The sequence below is a fragment of the Callospermophilus lateralis genome, chromosome 1, assembly GCF_048772815.1.
Source record: "Callospermophilus lateralis isolate mCalLat2 chromosome 1, mCalLat2.hap1, whole genome shotgun sequence".
Taxonomy (NCBI): Eukaryota; Metazoa; Chordata; class Mammalia; order Rodentia; family Sciuridae; genus Callospermophilus; species Callospermophilus lateralis.
Genome location: NC_135305.1, coordinates 62,453,425 through 62,478,166, shown reverse-complemented (window position 1 = coordinate 62,478,166; position 24,742 = coordinate 62,453,425). Strand labels below are relative to the sequence as shown.

Here is a 24,742-nt window from a genome sequence, read left to right as displayed (position 1 = left end):
AGTTTGAGCTAAGGACAATACATATTTTATTCATTGTTTGAAATCTTTATATTGGCTTTTATTTATTTCAGATACTTTTTCTGTATGTTTTTGAATTTTTCTTCATGCTATCTTCTTCAGAAGCATTACTTACTGTTGATTGAAGCACTTTCTCCATTGTATGTTACCAACATCTTAGCTATTACAATCTTTCTGGCATCTGTTTTCTTCTACATTTCATTTTCCATGATTTTTTCAATTCTGTCTTTAATGATGCTCTTTTAATGTACGTTCTTGCTTTTTTGTTTTCATGAGGCTTTCTTCTCCACATAAATTTGTTTATTTCTTTCTTTTTTCTCTGTTCTGTCAACTTATTTGCCAACTTATATTTCTTTATAACCTCATTTTTTGAATTCCTTTATCGTTTTTTTGTTTGTTTTTTACTTTTTTTCTGGTCATTTCCATTCCCATTTGAAGTAATAGGTCTGTTAATTTTTCTGATTTTGGTAAAAATCAGGGGCTTCAATTCTTCATTTTATTATTTTATTTTTGGATTTCTCATCTTTCTTGGGTTTCTTTTTGCAAAAAAAAAAAAAAAAAAAAAAAGGCTGTGTCTGATATTTTAGTCAGCATTTTGCCACCAGGGTCAAAAGGCTTGACAAGAACCATTTTACAAGCGGGAAAGTTTATTTAAAGCTGGTGGTTTCAGAAGTCTATGTCCATACAAAACTAACTCTATTGCTCTGGGCCCCAGATGAGACAGAACATCATAGTGAAAGTGTAGCAAAGGAAAGCAACTCAGGACCTGACACTCAAGAAGCAGAGAGAAATTATGCTTGGTTCACCAAAGATAAAATATATATCCCAAAGGCATGTGCCTAAATGACCCATCTCCTCAAGCCACACCTTACTTGCCAACATTTGTCACCCAGTTAATTCCCCTTAGGGAATTGCACTGATTGGGTTGAATTCTTCATAACCCAATCATTTCACCTCTAAACTTTCCTACATTGTCTCACACATGAATTTTTGGAGGACATCTCATATCTAAGCCATAATCTTCTGCCCCTGACCCCTAAAAGCTCATGTCCATCTCAAAATGGAAAATACAGTTAGATCATTTCCAAGAGTCCCCATTATTTCTATAGTTCTAGGATTTCTCGAAAGTTCAAGTTCAAGGGCTTCTCTAAGTCTGAAGGCAAACTCTCAGCTTGAGCCCTATTAAAATCAAAATCAAGTTAAGATAGCCAATATATAAAAGCCTGAAGTAAACATTAGAATTCCAAAAGGAAGAAATAGGGGCATTAAAAGAAGGATAGAACCAAAGCAAAACTGAATTCCAGGTTAACAAATAAGTCCTATAGCTCCATGTGCAGTGTCTCAGGCACTTGGCATCATGATGTTCTCTCCAAAGGATTTGGGGTAGCTGTGATCCTATGGTATGGCTGGTTACAATCTACATAGCTTCTCTCTTGGCTTGTTTCTCTTTAATTCCTATAGCTTTCCTCAGCAGATGCCCCATGTTTCTGGCATTTCTTATTCTTGGAGGTCTCCACTACTTCTCTGGCCCACTACTCATATTTTCATGCACTGCCCTTTCGGGGCTGCTTGCAGAAATTGTGATCCTGCTGCACTTTTCTGGTTTCCCAGGCCTTGTTTTGAAATCTCAGTGGAGTCCTCCTTGGTCCCCTAACTCCAGCATCCTGCCATTGTGCAGAGCCAGCATCATGTCAGCCTAGGTCTGTCAATATCTCAAGCAGTAGCTAAGCCTGCAAGGAGGACACCTACAGCAGCCTCTGCATGCCTGGGTGGCTGAGAATGGTGAAACAGATTCCTAGTTCCCCACCTCCTGGGAGTGATATTGGTCTTAATAGCACTGTTGTTTGAATCTAAATAGAAATTATGCATGTATGCTTTCACACAAATTTAAATGAGGAAACTAGGAATAGCACCACCTTATTTAAAAGCTGATAATATTCTGAATTTGACTAAACAAATATAACTGCAATTGTATGGAATTTAGTTTTTATTTGAATTTTTATTTTATTTTTTAATCTAGCCTTATGTTTCCACCACTTATTTTGTGGTAGGATATGCAATGAATATAGAGACCTGCTCTCATTAAATGCCTTTCCCACATAAACAGTCCATACATGTCATAGAGATCAATTATGCTTACAAAAGTGCTACTTCCCTCTTGAAACATACTTTTAAAAATTTCCAAAATAAATACAAGGAAAATGCTAAGTAATAACGAGACCAGCAGGAAATCAGAATGTCCATTTTGTTACATTGTATTTTTGCTCTGTGGAAATATATAGATGAATAGATAATCAAAAGAGTTATTTTAAGCTCTTGAAATATCCTTAAAACATTTCAGCAATCTTAGCGTTTGTATAAATGTTGGATTTTCATTAATTTAAAATTCACAATTGGTAAAATCACATAGATTTAAATTTCTACACTATCATTTGAAAAAGCTGAGGTATTTGTGTTCTGAAGATTTTGGTGTTGAAATAAAGAGCATTAGTTACTCTCTGGAGAAAATAGATTATAGAGTCTAAGTTGTAATAAATCAAAAGTATATGTTTGGTTCAGCTGCTAAATTCTTTTTTCTTTTTATAATCCTTGGGCTGAGTGAAAATGACCAAATCGTATATTCAAGATGACATAAGCCTATTTCTTTGGCTAGAAGGGAAATGGAATGACAGAGAATATCAATGTTTCTTTTCTTTTAATATCAGAAAATCCTGAGGCTTCCCAGAGTTTCTCTATTTCAGTTTACCCTTAAACTCTGATTCATAGTCATTTTAATAATATTCTAGATTTTAATTCAGGAAATTTCTTTAGGTTCATAGAGTTTTCTTTATTTGGGGTAGCCAGGGGGCAATGGTGGAAGAAATAGATAATTTTACATCACATATGAGTAAAAATCACATTTTCTGCCATTTTCCTCATACTGTTTATTTTCTTGCATAAGAGAATGTTTAGAAGTTTACAGAGAAAGATTTTCTGGCATGGACACTTTGTATATTCAACTTGCCAGTGTTTCTTTTCTCAATACTCTCAAAATGTCAAGGATATTTCATTGATGATTATAAATAATGTTGAGCCATGCTCTGTGACTCAGATAAAACAGCTAAGACAAGAAAGCCAAGGTCTAGCTACAAAAGTGTTGTTTGGCCATATTGAGAACTTTTTGAATTTAGAATTGAGAAGAGTAATTATACTATAAGTCATAGCTGCACCTTAGCTTGCCAGAGTCCTATCATCCAATAGCTTGAAAGTTCTTCAGGAGATGTAAAATTCAAGGCTATTGTTGAGCAAATTAAATTCATCAAAATATTTTTATTTCAAAGACATCAAACATCTATTGTATGGTGGGAAGTCTACTTAATTATGTTAATGCTACACAACTGGTAAGTTGAAAATAAAATTTAAGCATCTTTTACCACAGATTATAAGCATTCATAATTAGAGACCTTTGATAAAAATTCCAATCGCATTTAACTCATTCAAAGATAGAAATCAACTCATCTTTCCATTTCAATCTTTCTCCTCATCTTGCTTCAAAAATACAAAAAATTGTGTGCAATTGATAAGTTGCATACAATTATTATTGTAATTGTATTGTTATTGCTTTCATTATGCATATGAATCTCTTCATTATGCATATAATAGTAAAAACTAAAAACAATGTTTTTGCTATTATACTAAAATCTTGAGAGAGAGAGAGAGAGAGAGAGAGAGAGAGAGAGAGAGAGAGAGAGAGAAAGAGAGGCTGTTAATCCAAATGGAAAAGGAAATGTAATTTCTTTTCTCTATATAGAGTAAGAAGTGATCACAGAAAATTTGAGAATTTAGTTCCAGGTTGCTTCAGGATTGATTTCTACCTTCTTCCTTGGAAACCTGATCTATAGTGGTCCTTTAACTTCAGCTGCTTTCAGGCTCCCCTGGGGCTTTATTTGTGAAGAGCAGTTTGGTTACAAAGGCCTTCCTGCTGGGATAAGCAATACCAAAAATAAATAGAAACTTTAAGAGTAAACAGAGTCAACCAAACAAGTAATTAAATAAGTAGATATTGTGGGTACTGACAGTAACTAAATTTAAAAGCAAGGTTTTCTGAATTAAAAGGAAAGTATGGAAAATTAAGTGGACCACATTAGGTACCAACATATTTTATTTGGAAGTATTTTTTTAAAGCACCGGGGACGCATATGCAGCAGTATGTGCTTACCTAGCATGTGCAAGGCCCAGGATTCAATTCAATCCCTGGTACTGGGGTAAAGTGTATATCAATATATCTATATCAATATATGTGTATCTGTGTATTATATATATGTCTCATATATATGTACTACATAATTATATTTCAGGATATAATATACATTTTAGATTTTATGTATTAGCACTTTAGTGATACGAAACTGATTTGTAGTTTTAAAAACAGTTAAAAGTCTCTTTATGTTTTTTTTTTGTTTGTTTGTTTTGGTAAATTGAGTGTTATAAGAGCTAGATGAGGGTGTAAGTAATGATGTTAACGTGATTGTTGATTGTTTCTAGGTGACTATACTCTGCTACATGCATTTCTCTATACATGTGGGATCTTGCTGAGTTTTGTCACTGTGCTTCTCAGCTTTCAGCTGTTTGTTTGGGCTGCTGTCTAGGGAAGCATCCAGTAGCAAAGACAATAATTCCTCACAGCCTTTCTTCATGCTGATGAAATCCTGTTCTCTCCTTTCACTCTTTAATTATTTATTTATTTTTTTCTCCTACACATCCTGGGCATTAGAGTTCACAATAATTGGTCAGGGAGACCTGAAGCATGTAGACACTTTGGAATAAATTCTAGTTTTGATGAACTATTTTCTTTGGCTAATGGCAAAAAACAAAACAAACAAACAAACAAAACCACAACCACCTGGGAAGCTTATCAGGAGAGAACATTTTTAACAGAAGTTGAAAGATTAAAAACTTAGCATCCCCATACTACGGACTCTCATTTAATATGGTAGTATTCCCTTAGTAAATGAAAAAGGAAGTTAATTTGCTCTAGAGGAAGTCATGTGAACCTGGATGTTAAATAGACAGTGTTCTAATTTTGTTTTTGGTGCTTACTAAAAAAATTGAACATGTTTCCTCCTCTATAAATTATAAGTCTATACATATTCATAATATTTGTATTTCAGGAGATGGTATAGATTTTCATATTAAATAATAAGACTGTACATGTTCATAATATTTGTGATTCATGAGATGAATTTTATTATTTTTATTATTAGAAATTCATTTTAAATAATCAATAAATGTACACCACACTGTTTTTATTATTTTTTATACCTGTGTTTACTAGATGACTAAATGCCAACTGCCATTCATTGTTTGAATCACATTTTATACCTTTTTAGGTTTGGCACAATTCTTTTCAACATTTATGTGAGCATGTTTTTTCTTTTCTTTTCTTTTCTTTTTTTTTGGTACACAGCTTATTATTTCCACTAGTTTAAAGGAAAATATCTGTTGTTTTTTTCAGGTTCTCTATTGTTTTTAAGTGTAGAAAAAAGCATTAATTCAAACATTTCACTTACAGTTTTGTGCTTACAAATACTTAAAATATTAACAAAAGGCGACATTAGATTTTGTCCAGTGTCTTATATACAAATGTATAATACTTGTTATGAATATGTTCTCATGTGAATGTTGGTCTGTAGAGACAAGCAGACTATTTGAAGAATTTTTGGTGTTTGCTGAGGAAACCCCTTTGACTCTATGCCCATTATTTTTCACTGTTCTGCAGGCTTTGATTACATGAAGAAGCTTATTGCTCAAGGCAAAATCTCATTTATCCTTTTCATTAGACAAGGACAGTGATGCTAGTGATCATCATTTCCTTTTTTCCCAGTCTGTCAAGATGCTTAAGGCTAAATTTAATGCTTAATTACAGGATTACAGGCTCTGTAACAGCTATCTTTTCCCTCCTTCTAAGAGTTTCATTTTAATTATTATTGCTGAAATATTTATTTTAACTGTTCAGTTCAATAGATGGTTTTTTTTGTCATTTGCTCGAAGAGTAAAACCATGTGTCTTAGATCAGTGATGTTTCCTGAGCCTTGGTAGATAGAGAGAAGAATTTAGAAAAATCTCTATTAGAGCTTTTGAATACAACTGTATTGATAACCCTACAAATAGTCTAGTTATAAGTCGATGACTGGTCAGTTAAATATAAAGGAGTGGTCATACAAACATCAATGAAAGTTACAGGTAAAAGCTTTAAGGCATTGGAGTTTTAAAATATGATATGTTGTCCCCAATAAAATTATATTATACATATGAATATCATGTAGTCTATTATACCCTTTGACCTAATTTTCAGTTTTAAATACCATTCTAGATCCAAAAATCATTTCAATGAAGATTGAACAAAAAATGGTACAGCAAACAGCTTTCAGTTGTATAATTGAACAATTTTCTTCTACTTACAGAGATTTGAATTTGAATGTGTAAACTAAGCAACCAGCTTATTGGAGATAAAAATCTAAAAAAATACATATGTTGTGAGTCCTATATAATGCATCACATAGCTCTTTCAGGATAGCTTTGTTTCATTTATAAATGGCTGGTTTGCTGTTAGCTTATAAATTGTAAATGCTCAGAATTTTTTCTTGGATATATCTAAATTCTTTCATGACTCCCCAAGGAATATAGTCTTCTAGTCATCTCAACAATAACAATAAAAAAAAAAAAAACAAATAAAAACTTCAAAAAGGAAGAAAATTACCTAAGAGTCACTTTAGACAGATTATAGGATCTGCCAAAAGCTTAGCTTTTCATGTACCTTTGATATCAGGAATGGCCTCTGTGTGGCAAAGTCATGTATTTGACCTACTGAGTGAGTTTAGAAGGATCACACAATTTATAGTTGGAACATATCATGCAACTGCCTGGCTGGTCAGGCTGTGGAAGTCAGCCAAGATAATCAGTGGTGCTACAGAGGTTATAGCCTCTTCTGAGTTTTCTCAAATCATCAAAAATTGGTAAGCTGCTACTAAATTATCAGTGCAACCATTTCAATATTGCTTTAGTGTATTTCAAAGTGAGAATTAAATGAACAAAGCTTTATAATTACTTTCTCTATATAAACTGAAAGTACTATTGAAACATCCAATATATTTTATTAATAATTTTTAAAAATTTCACAAAATATGCACACAGGCACGTGTGCATGCACGCGCGCACACACACAACACACACACACACACAGACTTGTCTCAGTGTTCTAAAGGCTGGAAAAGTATATGTAATTGTGATGTTACTCCTTTTCACTGTATTGTTTCAGATTTAATTGTAAAGCTAGTGGTCAGTAATAAAGCATGCTTCTTTCCCTTAAGAATTCCTGAAATAACATTAATTTTTTAAAAATTTCAGAAATAACTATATATGCATATATGACACAATAGTGTAAATTAAGATTGTCAGATTTAGTACCTAAAATATCTGATGCCCTATAATATTTGAATTTCTGATAAACAAGTATATTGTTTGTATAAATTTAGAATATACTTGGGCTGGGGATGTGGCTCAAGGGCTGGGGATGTGGCTCAAGGGACTGGGGATGTGGCTGAAGGGGCTGGGGATGTGGCTCAATGGGCTGGGGATGTGGCTCAAGTGGTAGCGCGCTCGCCTGGCATGCATGCGGCCCGGGTTCGATCCTCAGCACCACATACAAACAAAGATGTTGTGTCTGCCAAAAACTGAAAAATAAATATTAAAAAAAAATATATATATATATACTTTTAGTAAAAAAAAATTTTATTATTATTATTATTAGAAATTCAGATTTAATTTTCTGTGTTCAGAGTATCCTGTGTTTGTCAAATCTATGGTATAAATAATATCATTTTCTAAATATTATATTCTTTCATAATGTTGAATGATTGCTAAGTTTTCTTAAACCATGAAATAGCTATATAAGTATCTCATGTGCTAATCAGGTAGATTTAGTCATTCCACTATGTGTGTATATGTGTGTGTGTACATGAGTATGTACACATCTATATAAATATTTCAAAATATCATGTGGTAAATACACACAAATTTATCAGTCAACAAAAAAATAATAATTTAAAACTAAAGATATTTTCTCATTTTTTTTTTTTTAAAAGAACCTGCTGTGTGAATGGTGCCACATGCCTGAGTGACTCAAGAGGCTGAGGCAAGTGGATTGCAAGTTCAAAGCCAGCCTCAGCAACTTAGTGAGACTCTGTCCCTGCCAAAAGAAAAAAAAAGAAAAAAGAAAAAGACTGGGAAGTGCCTCAGTGGATAAGCACTCATGGGTTCAATCCCCAGGACCAAAAATGAAAAAAAAAAAAAAAAGCCCAAGATCTGCTTTCTCTAAAGCAACTACTAAGCAATATTAGACCAATTACCTAAATTGGTTTTTGTATTATTTACTTGATGGTGAAAGGAAATATTAATATCCATCAGCTTTGATTAATATTTTTTGTTTATCTTATATTATTGTGTCACTACCTTGATGATATATAGTTTGATGCATTTAGGTTTAGAATGTAAAATTTTGATGATAATTTCATTTGATCTGCTGTCAACTCATTTATTTATTCCCCTATTGTGTTTCTAGATCAGTTATTTTTTTATTAAATAAAAAAATCCACATGAGTAATCAATATGTAAAGTATACTGGAATAAAAACTTCAGTCTTCCAATTTTGTAGAAAGGAAATAAGTTCTGGTGTCTGTGAAGGTTAATTAGGTGCTAATATATTCTCTTCATTCTTCTCACCTGGATATTGCCTTTGAAATTGCTTGATTCTTTAAATGTAAAATATTTTCCAGACAGGGTTTCTTATGTGCTAGGAAAGAAGTCAACATGATCAAAAGATGACTATGTTGATGGTGTTCCTTTGTTCCACAACACATCTGCAATCATAGTTTAAAAAGTAGACAACTCTGTAATTGGCTCTATGTCTCTGCAATATTTTTGTTCTCTCCAGAAGTGACACCAGCTTCTTAATATTGAAGTAATTTAGGTAAACCCTTTGGATAATCAAGTGATTTTGTTTCCTAACAAAACAAAAAACCCTCAATGTCTTTTTTATACTGTTCTTATGCTTAGCTTAATTAAATTTTTTTTAGCATTTAGAAATTTTTACTTGATGTTTCAACCTTCTTTTATTCTATTTGTAACTGTATTAGACAAATGTATTACACATATTTAAATAAGGGCCTTGATTATGATTATATGAAGGTCTTAAAATTGAATTCTAGATAACATTATTTAGACATACACATCTCCTTAAAATCTGAAAAATTCTTTCCGATAAATTTTAAGGTTAAATTATCATTGCAACTGTTTGAAGTTCAAGTTCTTTGCCCAATTAATAATGAGAAGACAAAACAACTTTGGCTGGTTTAATCCCTTTACTGACACAGGCCAAGAATTGGACCTAGGAGTGAAATGTGAACCTTTTTACTTGACAGTTATTCATAATTGTATTACATCATTCTGTCAGTCTTGGGGGCAATTTGTCTATGATGTTTGGATAACATAAAGATTTTTATTTAATACTCTAAAGCAAAAGCATTACATTTTCTTAAAAAATGCCATATAAAATTAGAATGACTAATTTATTAAAATCTTCCTGAGAAATAAGCATGGTCCACAGAATTTTTTTTTTTTCTTTTAGTTTGGACAGCAGATCAACTTAAATATACAATGTAACCAGCACTGTGAGAGTTCTTAGGATTTGTTGAGAATCTTAGATTCTTGCTTTCAGAAATTAACATTTTAACAATCATGCATGTTTTAATTAGGGATAAGTTATATCTGAATCAGTGAACAGTTTGAATTTAAAACATTCTTTGAAATGTAACTTAATTAGATACAGTTACTAAAACTAGGCTAATGAAATAGAGGGATTTTTACTTGTTTCCAAAGCAACTATGTATTATTCAGATAGAATGGAGTGCTTCTAAAAAAAAAGTCCTTTTATTTCTTCTGCAGTAGCATTCCTTTCTTCATAATTTTAGTAATTATTTTTGCAGAGAAGTAGAACAAATACACTAACCTTGACTTTTTAAAAAAAAAAAAAACCTGATTTCTATTTTACATATAAATGACTGTTATTTCATTGTGTTAATAAAAGATAGCAGTGGTTGATCTTCTATCATTAATATATGCCATGTGGAGAGATTGCCAGATTGTGTATGGTAGGTATAAAGAGGTTGAGAATGTTATCTTAAACAGCTATCCCTCAGAAACACAGTTATAATTTTCAAGGATAAATGAATATCCTTTGAATTGACCTTTTAAGATCAAAAGAAAAACAATGATTAGAGGTTGGTCTTGCAGTTGTACATGCTTCTATAGAAGATGTCAGAGATTTCAAATAAAAAGGAAGAACTTTGCCTTTGTTTCTCAAAACAGAAAGACATCTCTGCATTCTGTTGAATATGCACACCAGAAAAAGAAGCATACTAATCAAAGGCTCACAGAAAACAATAGATAGATCCAGATATTAAGACTGCTTCTGTGATCTAAACAAAACAATCACTCAGGGAAACATCACAACATACAAATAGAAGTATTCTAGAGACCATTTTTATCAACCAAATCATCATTTTACAGAGGAGGAACCCAAAGCCTTAGAAAAGTCATTCATCCAGCTGGTCAGTGCTGAAAATCATTTAGTTGACTTAATCATGTGCTCAGTAACTATTTTAAAGCATTTACTATATGCCTACAGTAGATGCTTTTAGTTCCCTGCCTGCATTTCAGTGCCCAGGAACCTGCATGCATATTCTATTCTACTCCTATACATTCTTCCAGCATCTTCCTGCAAATCTTGGCCTTTGAAGGATTTCTTCACAGCCTTGATTGTGCAGGAGTGAATCCTCCCAACCAATGATAGCTGGTGTGAGTGGATACTAGAGCAGACTTCTTACTCTTTGGATGGAAGAGTTTTATATGATGCTCTATAGTATCACAAAGGCTCCAGTTTTTTTTTTTTTTTTTAACACACTATGATTTTCATTTTTTTTGCTTTTTGTCTTGCTTTTCCACTATCCTATTAGTGTTCCCTGGGGTTGCTTCACAAGTTCCCTGTGCTCAAGTTCTTGTCTTAGTGTCTGTTTTTGGTGAGCCAAATCTACAATAACTGTAGATACAGTCCATAGAGACCTTGTTGTACAAGATAAAATGAATTTAGACTTCCTAGCTGTGTTCTTATATATAAAGTTGTATGTATTTAAAAAATGTTTACTTTCTGCTTTATTAAGCCTGGATTTTGAGACTATTTCCTTAAAGGGACTTAAACCTAGTATATGATATCCAAGCTAAACAGTAACATATTTGTTTTACTGTTATCTCTTTTCATCTATGGTCAGAAACCCTTTGTCTCAATAGTGGAGAATGGAGAGGGAGAAGTGAAAGAAATCTGAAGATCAATATAGTATAATGTTTATGAAATTTTTATTGATATCATTTTTAAAAAGATAATACTTATTGCATATCTAAAATATTTTGTGAGGTTAAATTCTATCCTATAATAGACACATAGTGAATGTCTCTTATCCTCTCTCTTCCATCCTATATAATTCTTAATGCCCAGTAAGAGATAAGTTAAATTGGTGTAGTGATAAACAGTTTAGTGTCCTTTGAGGTCTTAATTTTAACCAGATTATTTTACAATTAATAATTAATTGACAATAATGTGAGTCATTATAGTTTGTCTTAGAATCATGATTTTTCTGAGGTTGATAGTGATTAATTTGGAAAGGGGGTGCTAATGATTCCATTGGACAAACTGACAAAATATTATTGCCAGGATATCATATTATGATTTGATCATGAGTCAAGAAGATGTGGCTGGTCTAACTCAAGGGGAAGCATAAAAATTGAAATATTTTGGTGGCTTAAATATTTATGCTTTAGATGAGTATACCTAAAGCTTCCTTGAAGTTACAGATTAAAGGAGATTAGAGCAAATTTCTTGGCATTATTGATGTGTGGGTTTAATTTTGGACTGAGTTTCCCTGGTATGGAATATAATATATTTATATTCTAATATTCTACTTTTATTTTACTCCTATGATTTAAGTCGGGTGTTTATTGATATAATTTGAAGCACCAGAATAACTTGTAGGCAGATTTCTATTAAAGTTTATAAGATAAAGAAATAAATTGATATTGCTTTTAATGTTTAACAAGGGTCAATTTTTTTTTTTTTTTTTTTGAGGTTCAAGAACCAAGGAACACTGAAATCACCTGTATTTACATTTTTTTTTTTTTTTGTAATTTCTTATGGGAGTGAAACTTGTCAGTGTTTTAGCTTACTTGAAACTTTTGGAAATGTCTGTGTATTTTCTCTGCAGTGATATGTTTTTTTGTGTGTGTGTGTGTATGTGTCCTTGCACACACATGTCTACAAATGCTAGCTTTGTTATTTTAGTTTTGCTTTTCTAATAGTTTATAGGCTTGTGATATTCAATTATTCATCCATCAATCTATTAAATAGCAGTACAACATTCCAAGCACTGTCTCTACTCAAAACTGGAATAATTTAATCTTCTCTTTCTTTTTAAATACACTTCTTTTATGTTGAAGTAATTAACATTTTCTTTTGGTGAATGTTATAATTATTTCTGATTATGTCAATAGTTTCATAGCACTGCTTTAGGCTGCAATCTCCTTTTGCAATTAGGTAATTAAACATAATAGAGACACATGGATCTATTATCTTTTTCTGTGACCACTCCTCTTAAGTAACTTTGGCTTATAGGTTGGCTAACATGCTGGGTCAGTTATTAGGGAATACTTTGTCTGCATTTTACAAATACCACAACAAAACTTTTTTTTAAAACTATAATTTTACAAATATACCATGGAAATTATCTCAGGAATAAATGTAAAACTAAAGAAGTACATTACAATATACCAAAATTATTTTCCAATTTTGTTTTTTCCAATAAGGCTAATGAAATTCAATTCACACTTTAACACAGATTATAAAACAAAGTTAATAACATAAAATGAATGTATTTAGAAGAGTAAACATTACCTTTATTTATTTTAGGTGAATTATGTAGAGCATATAAGGAATTCACTATCTCCCCAAAGCAGGTCATTCCTGTATTGATAATAACAGATTGGGGATATAAAGGCCTGTGTTAAACTCAGTTTGTCTACTCTTAATCTTACCTTTGCAATCCACAAAACTGAGATTGATAATGATTTATCTTTAGCAATATATTCTTTTTTAAATTAATTTTTTATTTATATACGACAGCAGAATGCATTACAATTCTTATTACACAAATAGAGCACACTTTTTCAGATCTCTGGTTGTATACAAAGAATATTCACACCAATTTGTGTTTTCATACATGTACTTTGGATAATAATATCCATCACATTCCACCATAATTTCTAAACCCCACGCCCCCTTTCTTCCCTCCCACCCCTCTGCCCTATCTAGAATTTGTCTATTCCTCTCATGCTCCCCGTCCCTACCCTACTATGAATCAGCCTCCTTATATCAGAGAAAACATTCGTCATTTGGTTTTTTTGGGATTGGCTAACTTCACTTAGCATTATCTTCTCTAACACCTTCCATTTATCTTCAAATGCCATGATTTTATTCCCTTTATTGCTGAGTAATATTCCACTGTGTGTGTGTGTGTGTGTGTGTGTATATATATATATATATATATATATATATATATATATATATATATATATCCATTCATCTATTGAAGGACATCTAGCTTGGTTCCACAGTTTAGCTATTGTGAATTGTGCTGCTATAAACATTGATGTGGCTGTGTCCCTGTAGTATGCTGTTTTTAAGTCCTGTGGGTATAGACTGAGGAGAGGGACAGCTGGGTTAAATAGTGGTTCCATTCCAATTTTCCAAGAAATCTCCATACTGCTTTCCATATTGTCTGCACCTTTTTCAATCTCACTAGCAGTGTATGACTGTAGCTTTTTCCCCACATCCTTGCCAATACTTATTGTTGTTTGTCTTCATAATAGCTGCCATTCTGAATGGAGTGAGATGAAATCTCAAGAGTAGTTTTGATTTGCATTTCTCTAATGGTAGCAATATATTCTTTAAAATATATATATGTTTATGTTTCCAATGCAGAGCTTGCCATGGTAGAAAGCTCAAAATGTATTTATTAAAAAAACAAAAATTAAGAGTTCAAAGAAGAAATAGATTTATATTTTATCATTATAGCCCATGGATCATTGAACAACACCTTAATGATAGCATTTTGATATCATATTTTTAAAGAAACTGTGATATTCAAGCATATGATTAAAATCTATAGTTATTTAATTTTTATGATGCAGACAAAAACTAGTGGATAATTGATACAAAAAAGGGAAAGAAGTAAGTTTTAAAATGACTTGCTGATATATTGCTCACTAAATATTTAGTTGGTGCTAAGTAACTTTGTCAGAAAGATGACTATAAAATTGTCAGAAAAATATTAAAATGATTTGTATTTGATGTAAATGTTTTTGAGCCCTTGTTTTCATTGATTTTCTAAAATTTTTGTGCTAGAATTTTAAATTCTAGACAAATTTTTATGTAAGAACACAACTGAAGTTTTATTTCTCAAATCTTGTTCACATTTTGCAAACCACCAGAATTTGATTTAAAAGATGGACACAGGAAAGGACATAGATGTTGAGTCCTGTGATCTTTAAGGAATCAGGATGGAGTAGCATCCAGGATATGGATTGGGCATTGATTATGAAACAGTTATATTCTTATATTGCCCCCATTGGAAATTAGAGTTCAAACAAATGTCATTGACAATTCGTAACAGAAAACTGGGATGGATAAATCATTGTAGGGACTGTGGCATTCTATAAGTACTAGTAATTGCAAAAGATAGAATCCAAATTCTAAACTAGCTAAACAAGAACTTTATAAATCATTGGTCTTTTAATCATGAAGTCAATGGAAGGAGCTAGCCTCTGGCTTGGATAGATGCAGGCTTTAATAATTTCAGCTTTTCCCACTGTAACTACCCCTGGACCCATTATTTCTGCAGAAGAATAGGAAAATCAAATACTATTATTTGGTAGTTGTAGGCATTTACTAATTGCTATGGTCAAAGAAGAGGATGGTAGGATTTGCTAGCCACATAGAATCACATGATTTTTCTTTTTAAGAAATAAACCATTCTCAAAGACAGCATAATTTCTAAACAGGAAAAAAAATATTACCAAGTTTAACAAATCTTCATGTCTATTATTTTAAAAAATATGACGACATCTGATTTAACTGTGTCATTTCCTCCAACAAGATTACATATTTTGGGTATTGGATGGACAAGAAAACTTTTGTTTAATACAAGACTGAAATTTTTCTTGGTAGGAGTAAATAAAGATTCATATATAAAGAAGGTGAAGGGATAGAAAGAAAATGTTTAGAATCCGAGAGATTCGAACACCTCAATACCAGGATGCATATGGAATCATCAATTAATTATCACTTCTGTTGTATTTTTTCTATTATTTAATTTCGTTTACCAGATTAAAAATAGCAACAGTTAGCAATTCAATTTCTCCTCTACTCTGCTGCATAGAATCTTTGAAGAAAGTACTTTAAGTCAAACAGACTCACAGCATAAAAACTGATCTAAAAAAATAAAATTAAGTATAACTCAGTTGGTAGAGTGCTTTTCTCACATGCACAAGGCCCTCAGTTAAATTCTTAGCACCAGAAAAAAAAAATCATGTATACGTAGCAGATAAATTCTGTGGATATCTCTACTTTTTACATATATAAACATTAGTTGTCAACATTTATGTGTACCACACACCATAGTAAAAACTTTACAGCTTCATCTCATTTATTATCCTCTGTCACACAGTGTGAAGGTAGATTTACCAAATATCTTCTGTAATCTGGCAATGCTGATCTCTAGCTGAACCTGTACCCATCATTATTTTTTCTAAACTACATTTTCTTAAACATGTTCATGAGATCTTTACTTCAAACACCTATAATTATGTGGCAAAATATTTTTTCAAGGACTACATTCCTATAAATATTTGCTCATATTCACATCTTCCATGTGCACAAACAGCCACACATACACATGTTCCTAAGTTCTTTTATTCACACAGTTCTACCAAGCTGCTGGTTGACATGTGGCCAGTACAGAAATTGTTTTGAACATAAAAGTAGTGGCATAAGTGGTTTCTGAGCCAAATTGCTATCAATATGTTTTTCTGGTGTTATCAACATTAATAAAATTTGACTTGTGAATGATTTTAGTTAAACAACATGGTCTTGGCTTGCAGGAATCATTAGCATAACTCATTTTTAATGAAGAGTATCTCATAATTTTCAACTGATTGCATATTTGGAACTCAGGAGTGATAAAAATTACAAGTAGCATGCTATATTTTTTAAAAAGCCACATTAATGAAAAATACAGCTGCCTAAAATTTGTTAGGTTGTCGATCATGTGCATAGCCAAGGGTATAGCCAAGAAAAGAGAATAAGCAAATAGGACAGCAAGTTAATCTCTGTTTGAATGTTGAATGTGCTGTACATTTTAAATGTTGATAATAAAATTCTAATTTTCATTTCCAATATTTTAGTCTTATCTTTGGCAACATCTTATTTCTACACAGAAGCTTGGTACTTAGGCCTTAGATTTTTAACATAAACTATTCACCAGAGGCTGGCTTTAGAGAGACGTGTCATGCAAAGAGCTGTCACTCACAGTATGCATTTTAAAGATGAAATAGTTTATTTTGCCCAGATTTAATTTTTGACTCCCAATAGATATTTGGAGTCTAAAATATGTATGTATGTATATATATATATATATTTTTTTTTCTTTTTTTTTTTTTCTCAACTTGCTAGGGGGTGTTTTAAATTTCAGTTAGCAGAAGTATTATATTAGCATGGACCCATTTGGGTCAATTCATTTTCAGGAAATAATAAATAAGTAAACTATTTGGTTAAAATTCAGAAACAAAACAATTTGTTCTTGTCATCTGGTAGAGCTTAAATTATGAAAAATAGCTCTCTAAACGTTTAACTAATCCAAGAATCTAGTTCGAGGTGGTTGCTGGCTTTATTCCATGATGTTGTACATAATGCCCTGAAATTTGCTGAAAACCTCTGCGTTTGAATGTGAACTACATTCTAAGATGACGTTTTAATAATTTTCATTAAATCATTTAGACAGAAGGATAATAGGGAAATAAGACTCTATCACCTGTGCTTCTGGCAGTTAGCTTATGTGCCACAGTTTTAATGAAAGTATTCAGTGATATTGGGATACCTATGAACTCTCTGGAGGAGGAATTGAGGGAGTTTTGAGTAAGGACAGGCAAGTTTCTCTCTTTCTCTTTGTATCTCACTGATCAACAGAGGGGGACTGATTTAAGTGTCCGGAATGTTTAATTCTCACTTATTTTGAAAACTGGAGCATTTTAGTTCACGTAGGTGTGCAATCCAAGTATAATAAGACAATTTTCACATATAGCAGGTCAGAATGACTGTCTTAGTTGCATCATCTCTCGCCACAGATTAAGTTGAAGGGTGACAGCTTGTTCCCTGTGGTTGGGTGCAGATATTATTCATCATTGTTTCTTGAACACAGCACAGAGAAGGTCACCAGTGTAATTCTTGTGTGAATAGAGTATGGCTCCCTCTGCTGATTCTGTGACCCAGAAACCTTCCTGCACAAAGTCTAGGTGGGATGTAAGAAAGGGGACATGATTAAACAAGGAATTCAGCTGAGATTTTGCCTCTTCTCCTTTAATTCTTCCCACTTAAGGTATTTACGGTATTTATAAAATTTCTCCTCTTATTTTCTTTAGCAAACTATGAAAGTTTGCATTTATTTTAGTGACGTTTTACCCTGGAAGAGCACTGTATTGATTAATGCCAGTTTATAGTTTCTTCAAATCCTGATTTCCTATGTCAATTTATCCTTAATGTTTTTCTGTTATGTGTAATAAATGGATAATGTGCATTCTGCATAAGAAAAGTTTGTAACTTGAAGATGTGAAGGTATATTTATGATAGTGAGGTAAACAAAAATGTTCCTAAACCAAAAGGAGCCTTGTCATGAGACACTGGACATATCCAGTTGCATCCACTGTCTGTCATCTTCTTAATCTGAGCACACACAGTTGATTAAGTGCTTTATCATTTTAATGTTTTCTGTAAAACAGAAATCAACATTGTATTAAGAAAGAGCTATTTTAAAACAGAGATATAAAATATCAGTTACATGAAGGAGTATGGATAGTTTACCGTATAGTATGATTTCATGTCTAATTTAAACATAGATGCACATATATTAATAGTATTATACATATTTTATGTAGTGCATATATATGTGTGTATATATATATATATATATATATATATATATATATATATATATACATCCAAATTATATTTAGATATGTTTGTGCTATTTGCATTTTTAAGTTGTCTTTAAAAAATCAACTTGTATAATTGTGTCATCCTAAATCCAGAAAGTGTTGTGCTTTAAATAAACTTTGGAATACACCTTTTCAACAACATGTTTAGCAATATACAGATTCTGAAAGAGAAATTAGGCAACAGAGTTTTATATAAAATGCATGGTTAAAAAGGAAAGAAATTCTCAAAGTTAAATTTTATTAATTTTAATTTTAATTTCAATTGATCTTAACCAAATGAAAATACTGAGATGGAATGGATACTAGCATTTTCTTTTCTATTTGTTTGTTTATTATTTTCTTTTGTAATGGTGGGGATTGAACCCAGGATCACACATACTAGGCAAGTGCTCAACCACCAAGCCACATGCCCAACCCAATAATAGCATTTCTTTATCACACTTGTATCCTCTTCCAACAGCCTATGAGGAACTCTTAATCTTCAGTTTAATAAGTACTCTTCATATGTTCATATACAGGAGAAAAGCTGACCTGTCAGTCTCATCTATTAGTTCCAGCACTGTGAGCCAAGTGTAATCATAGGACAAACCCAGGTTGTCTTATGTAAATGATCTATAGCTATTTTTTTTTTTTTAACTAGGAAGTAGGAGTAGATGCATTTATCTTATGTGCCTTTCTTGGCATAGTGATGTGTGTATAAGTGAATTTGTATCTGTTGAAAAGGTGATGCTGGGTAACTGCTTGAAATATACTGTTATTTCACTTTGTTTTCTTCATGTTCTAGTTCTGTAAATATAAGCAAGCATTTGGCAGAAAATAAAGTCTAAAATGAAGATAAACTTATTCAGTCGTATAACTTTTGTTGGAATCTATATTCTAAACTGAAAATTGCCTCCTAAGTATAAATTACAGACTTGCAAGTGGGATCAATAAACTAGTAATTAGGTTAGGGTCCCAGGTGGATTTAGATGAATCTCTTGGTTTGTGTATGTGATAAGTTCTGATTTGGTATTTTGACTCTTGTTACAAAATAAGTGGTATACGAAATATTTCAGGAATTAGAAATTTTGTGCCTATTAAAATACTCTAGTTATGTACTTCCTCTTTTTTAAATTTTTTGATTTTAAGGATCGAACCCAGGTGTGCTTTACCACTGAGCTGTAACTTCAGCCTTTAGGTTTTACGTTGAGACAGGGCCTCACTAAGTTATGAGGCTATCCTGGAATTTGCAATTCTCTTGCTTCAGCTTCCTGAGTTGCTGGGATTATAGGCAGGTGCCACCGTGTCCAGTTCTAGCTACTTTATTCTTTACCAAAAAAATCAAATTAAATGGTACATTACTTTCATGTGTATCTATAAAGTACTAATTTTAAAAAAAAACTATAAATGAAAAGAAGGAAGAGCAGTAGAATAGATGAAAGGTAACAGGGAGTGGGAGGAGTGGAGAGTAAGGGGTGTACTGGGGATTGAATTGGAGTAAATTATATTTTTCGATAATTATGTCAAAATGAACTCAAATATCATGTATAACTATAATGCACTAATTTTTTAAAAGAAAAAAAAGCGATTCTAATGAAATTCTAGTTCTATAGTTTCAGTAAGTATTATGAATCACATTTTCTAATATTCATATAGGTCTTCTTTGTTCTTCAGAGAAACCTATATTTTATTTATCTTGAGTCTCATCGAGTATTTTTCAAATAAAAAGGGCTGGGACTGACTTCTGTATCAAACAAATTGGGAAACAAAGCAAAACATATTTTTCTCTTAGAGATTTATAAGTACAGTCATGTAATGAAGCTTTGTGGAGTCCTGCTCTCAAGTGACAATTGTTGCTGTTTTCTAATGCCATGACTATTAAATACTTTTTCCATGACATCTATTAATAATGAGCGATTTTAAAAATATACTTTGAGATATATTTACTAAGTTTTCCCAAAGTTTTCTTTTCTTAAAAAAAATCTATATTTTGTGTCTGCTTCTAATATAATTTTAGAATATTGGTGTTGGTGGATATTTAAGAGGTAGAGAAAAAACATCCTTTCAGAGTGTTCAGATTACTGCCAAAAACATACAGGACAGGGACTGCATCTACTTGTCTAGATGAAGAAAGGGAAACCAGCATAGGTGTTTTGTTCTTGTGGTGCACACACTGGTCTCAGACACAAGAATAGGAATTTAAAGTTTTTCGAAAATCATTTTATTCATCCTCCCTTTTCCATTGTCCCTCTGTAGCCCCATTTGTAGCCCTAATTCATATTTATGGTATATTTCTGCAACACTTATTTGCAAAATTGCCCATTCATATTTATTCTTGCTAAAAATCCAATGTCATTTCACCTCTTAGATTCAATATGAGAGTTGCAGTGCCTTGATAAACGTATTTGTTTGCTATCTAGATCCAGATTCAATATGAGAGTTGCAGTGCCTTAGATAAACAGATTTTATTTTTTGCTATCTAGATCCAGTTGCTTTTGATTCCTTTCTAAATCTCATGAGGAAATTTCTACCAATATTGCATAGATAACACATTTTTCAAGAGTCAATTTAATACTCGAGATGTAAATATATTTATGTGTGTATTTTTTAAATCATAGTTTTAACAGAATGTTAGTATGGTGCTTGTATCACCTGCTTCTGAAGTTATCCTGTTTTTTCTTAATATAGGTGTGTTTATCCATGATGTCAATAATGCATTTGACACACGATTCCAGTACTATACTGAGGTTTTTTTTCTCAAATGCAAGGTGTGCTTTTTTAACACCACTGATATACAGTTTTAATCTGTTCTTATAAACATTGACTGATCTTTATGGATTTCTGTGGAATATACTGAGAAAGGAATGTTATGGGAAGTTTATTGTTTAAAATATGCTTAAAATATTTATAGTGTTTGATCCAGTATTCTGTTTTATTCTACTCAGTAAAGCACTCTTCTTTTCTTTCTTGTAGAGCAATGAAGTTGTCTACTACAATGCCAAGGATGATCTTGATGTGAGTATTAAAATTTTTACATTAAGTTCTCAATTAAAATTACTGCATTTAGAGAGAAAATTGAGCTTTGTAGGTTTAGTTTTTAAGAAAAACATTATGCAGCATGAACAAAATTTTAGTTCTAGCAAGGTAATGATGAATTTTAGTGTTTATGTGATTTTGTTTTGTTTTGTTTTTACTAGCTGTTACTGGCTTTTTCCTAAGTAGAAATCCATGTTTTTCTCTGGGTCTGAACTCCCACTGTACTCTGTCTATATCTCAATGCACTGCATTGCCTTGAATACTCTGCATCCTATTGGTAATGCTGAATACAAAGATCAGATCCCATTCATCTCTGCTTCCTGGCTCCTGTCACCAGGGTCACCTTACCTCTTTTCTTGTGTGGACTGCCTACATTGTTAGGAAGGATTTATTTCAACCATAATGTGAAAGATACCCCAGAAGCTGTGTAACTGGCCCCGCTTGTCCAGTCTAATTTACATTTTCAAATTATTTGTGAAAATGAATTATTTCAGCACTAATGAATTACTTCTAATTTTGTCACTTCTGAATAATCATTGAGGAGACATTTTAATTAGTTATGGTGGAAACATTTCAAAATTACAAAATAAAGTATACAACTAAATTTTTAAATTTTCATGTTTGATCATTTGCAAAAGAATATATCTAGATACAGTTATTTATCCAAAAGCATTTGTCATGGCCTTCCTGTATTTTAAGTACTCACCTAAGAACTTGGGCTATATCAGTGAAAAAAATAAAAATGAATATAATTAAATTATTAGTGTCATTTAGACATTTTTTAAAATCTGAATTTAAAAAAAAATTTATACTGTTTTATGGCATTTCTCTCCCAACGAGTTAAGGGGAATGTAGAGAAAAAAACAAGTAGAGCTGGTCATCAAAAAATTTTGGAAAACACAGAAAATATATTTTGCTGAAATGTCACAGCTTCTCAGATTGCACCTCTGCTGCTAATACTTCTGAGTAACGTAATTAATTGTGCACTAAATTTGCCTGCATACTGCAAACCATCTTACCCAAATTCTCTTAATTCTTACTATAACAATGTGGATGAAGTTGTTTTATCTGTAGACGTGAAACTGTTGTTTATAAAGTTATTTTCTTTCCTCTAGATATATGTAGTTTGTTAGTAATATGTTTTCTCTTATGAAGAGTGCATGATGTACAGGCTTATTATAGATAAGCTGTCAGCTAACACAAAATGTTTTAATAGTATACTGATTGTTGTCAAAATAAATACATTTTTAGAGTTTATTTTATCATCAAAATTAGTATTTACTATTTGAAAATTATATGGTCATTGAAAATTCATGTAAAATCATCAGTCTTTCTGGAAGTCTATTATAAATTGCAACTTCTGTTCAACATTTAGTTTGTGGAATTATGATAGATTTTTAAATATGCAAACCTCCAAGTATATGATAATGATAGTGATACAGCAAATGCATTTTTTTCTATACTAAAATAAGTTATATTTTTATATCAACAGAGTAGTTTACTCACTTCTCAGTTTTGCTTATAAACTAGGAAGTTATATTTTTTTACAGAAAGAAATGTGCAATTTTTCTAAGATTCTAGTAATCATGCACAAATCTAGACATGACTTTTTAGTAAGTACTACCCCATTTTCAATCACAATACTTCAAAACATATGTGCCCATTGCAGGTAGAAAATTGGACAATTATGTATATAGAACATTTGAATTGTACATAGTGTTTTCTTGCATAATTTACCTACAGAAATATTCATTTAGATATTCAAATAACAGTCTGAGAAATGAATTCATGGAAGTGAACCTCTTTAACATGTTTTTGTCTTTTCTCTGAGAAATGAATTCATGGAAGTGAACCTCTTTAACATGTTTTTGTCTTTTCTCATCTAAAAATTATGGATAATACTACTGTGAGAATTTTGCGTATAAAAATTATACATTCTCTTTTCTTAGGACCAAGATGAAATGTAGAAAAGTTAATCAAAACTTTTATGAATAGGAAATGTCACTTTTAAATTTTAAACCTAAAAATCTTGGCAAGCATTTGTAGAATTTTTCAATGTTTTATATGCAAATAGTAAGAATGCCAAAATAATCTGTAAAGTATTATGTAGGAAGAACTAGAATAGGAATTGGAGACTAATTCATGTACTAGAACAGTCCTAAAACTGTGACTGCCCATAGCCATTAAATTTTTATAATACTTGACTATTTTTTTTCCATCCAAAGCAAGATACAGCAGTGCAGATGATCTCTGAAGTTCACTCCAGGGTTAAACATTCTGAGTTCAAGGGCTAAGAGGGCAACTACAGTCATGCAAGCCCTGAGGTCCTTATTTTAGTTTTCTGCTCTCCTTTTCAATGTTTATTGTCAACACTGATGCTCCTATGTCTACAATGTTTTATTATTATTTATTTATTTATTTTGGAAATTTTGTTTTTATTTGCATTTTGGATAATGAGGAGGTAAGTGGGAAGGAAGGACAAGTCCTTTGCCCTCAAGAGCATGCTCTGGAGGTTGCACCTCGACACTTCTTTCTGCACCCTCTACAACTTAGTGACCATCTAATAGCAAGAGGATGTAGACGATAATTTTCCCCCTCTTGGATGGGCATGGATACCCAAGTAAAAGATAGAGGTTTGTTACTTAAGGGAGAAGGGGTATGGGTGGTAGTGACTGGAAGACACTTACCAGTTTCTGTACATACCTTCAATTTGCTTTTCCTGAGATATTTAAGTTAATGCTAACACTTCACTCACTCATCTAAATGACTTTTGTCATTTAAATATATTAAAATCTTTAATTAGAGAAAAAATTCTCCTACCTTAAAATAGACTTTATATATTTTCTAGTTTCTCCCACTTCATGTTTTGATCACTATGATCAAACTGTTTTCTGAAATTTATTTATTTTACAGTGAAAAGAATTTAAATTTCATAAGGAAATGTTGCACTTGATATTCTACTTCAGGATTTTCTGTGATTACAATTTTTTTCAAAGGTTATTACTTATCCTAAGAAGTGGGACTTACATGAATGATGAAGTTGATTTGTTCTCACCAAAATTTTTGCCATATAGGCAAGTTTAATTGGCTGCTCTAATCCTAGATTTGTATGTGTATTGTTTGATATTTTTATATTTCAGGTGTTCACAAATCATAACGCCATCACATAGGTTTAGTTTGATTTTGGCTCATCATCCCTGTTCTTCATCCTGGGTTTTCTGCTTATGTATTTAGTTATGTACTTTTATTTTTCCTATTATATAATGTTATATCCTTTATTAAAAATTGGTGACTTAAGAGT

At 31.8% G+C, this 24,742-nt stretch overlaps 1 protein-coding gene across 1 annotated transcript in view; it reads left to right on the top strand.

Annotated features, from left to right (window-relative positions):
• Cacna2d1 (calcium voltage-gated channel auxiliary subunit alpha2delta 1) overlaps nucleotides 1-24,742 on the top strand; it is a 449,854-nt gene that overhangs the window by 245,526 nt on the left and 179,586 nt on the right. Inside the window, exon 5 of the mRNA XM_076835140.2 lies at nucleotides 21,379-21,420. Coding sequence (XP_076691255.1) covers nucleotides 21,379-21,420 — 42 coding nt within the window. The remainder of the gene's footprint in view (nucleotides 1-21,378; nucleotides 21,421-24,742) is intronic.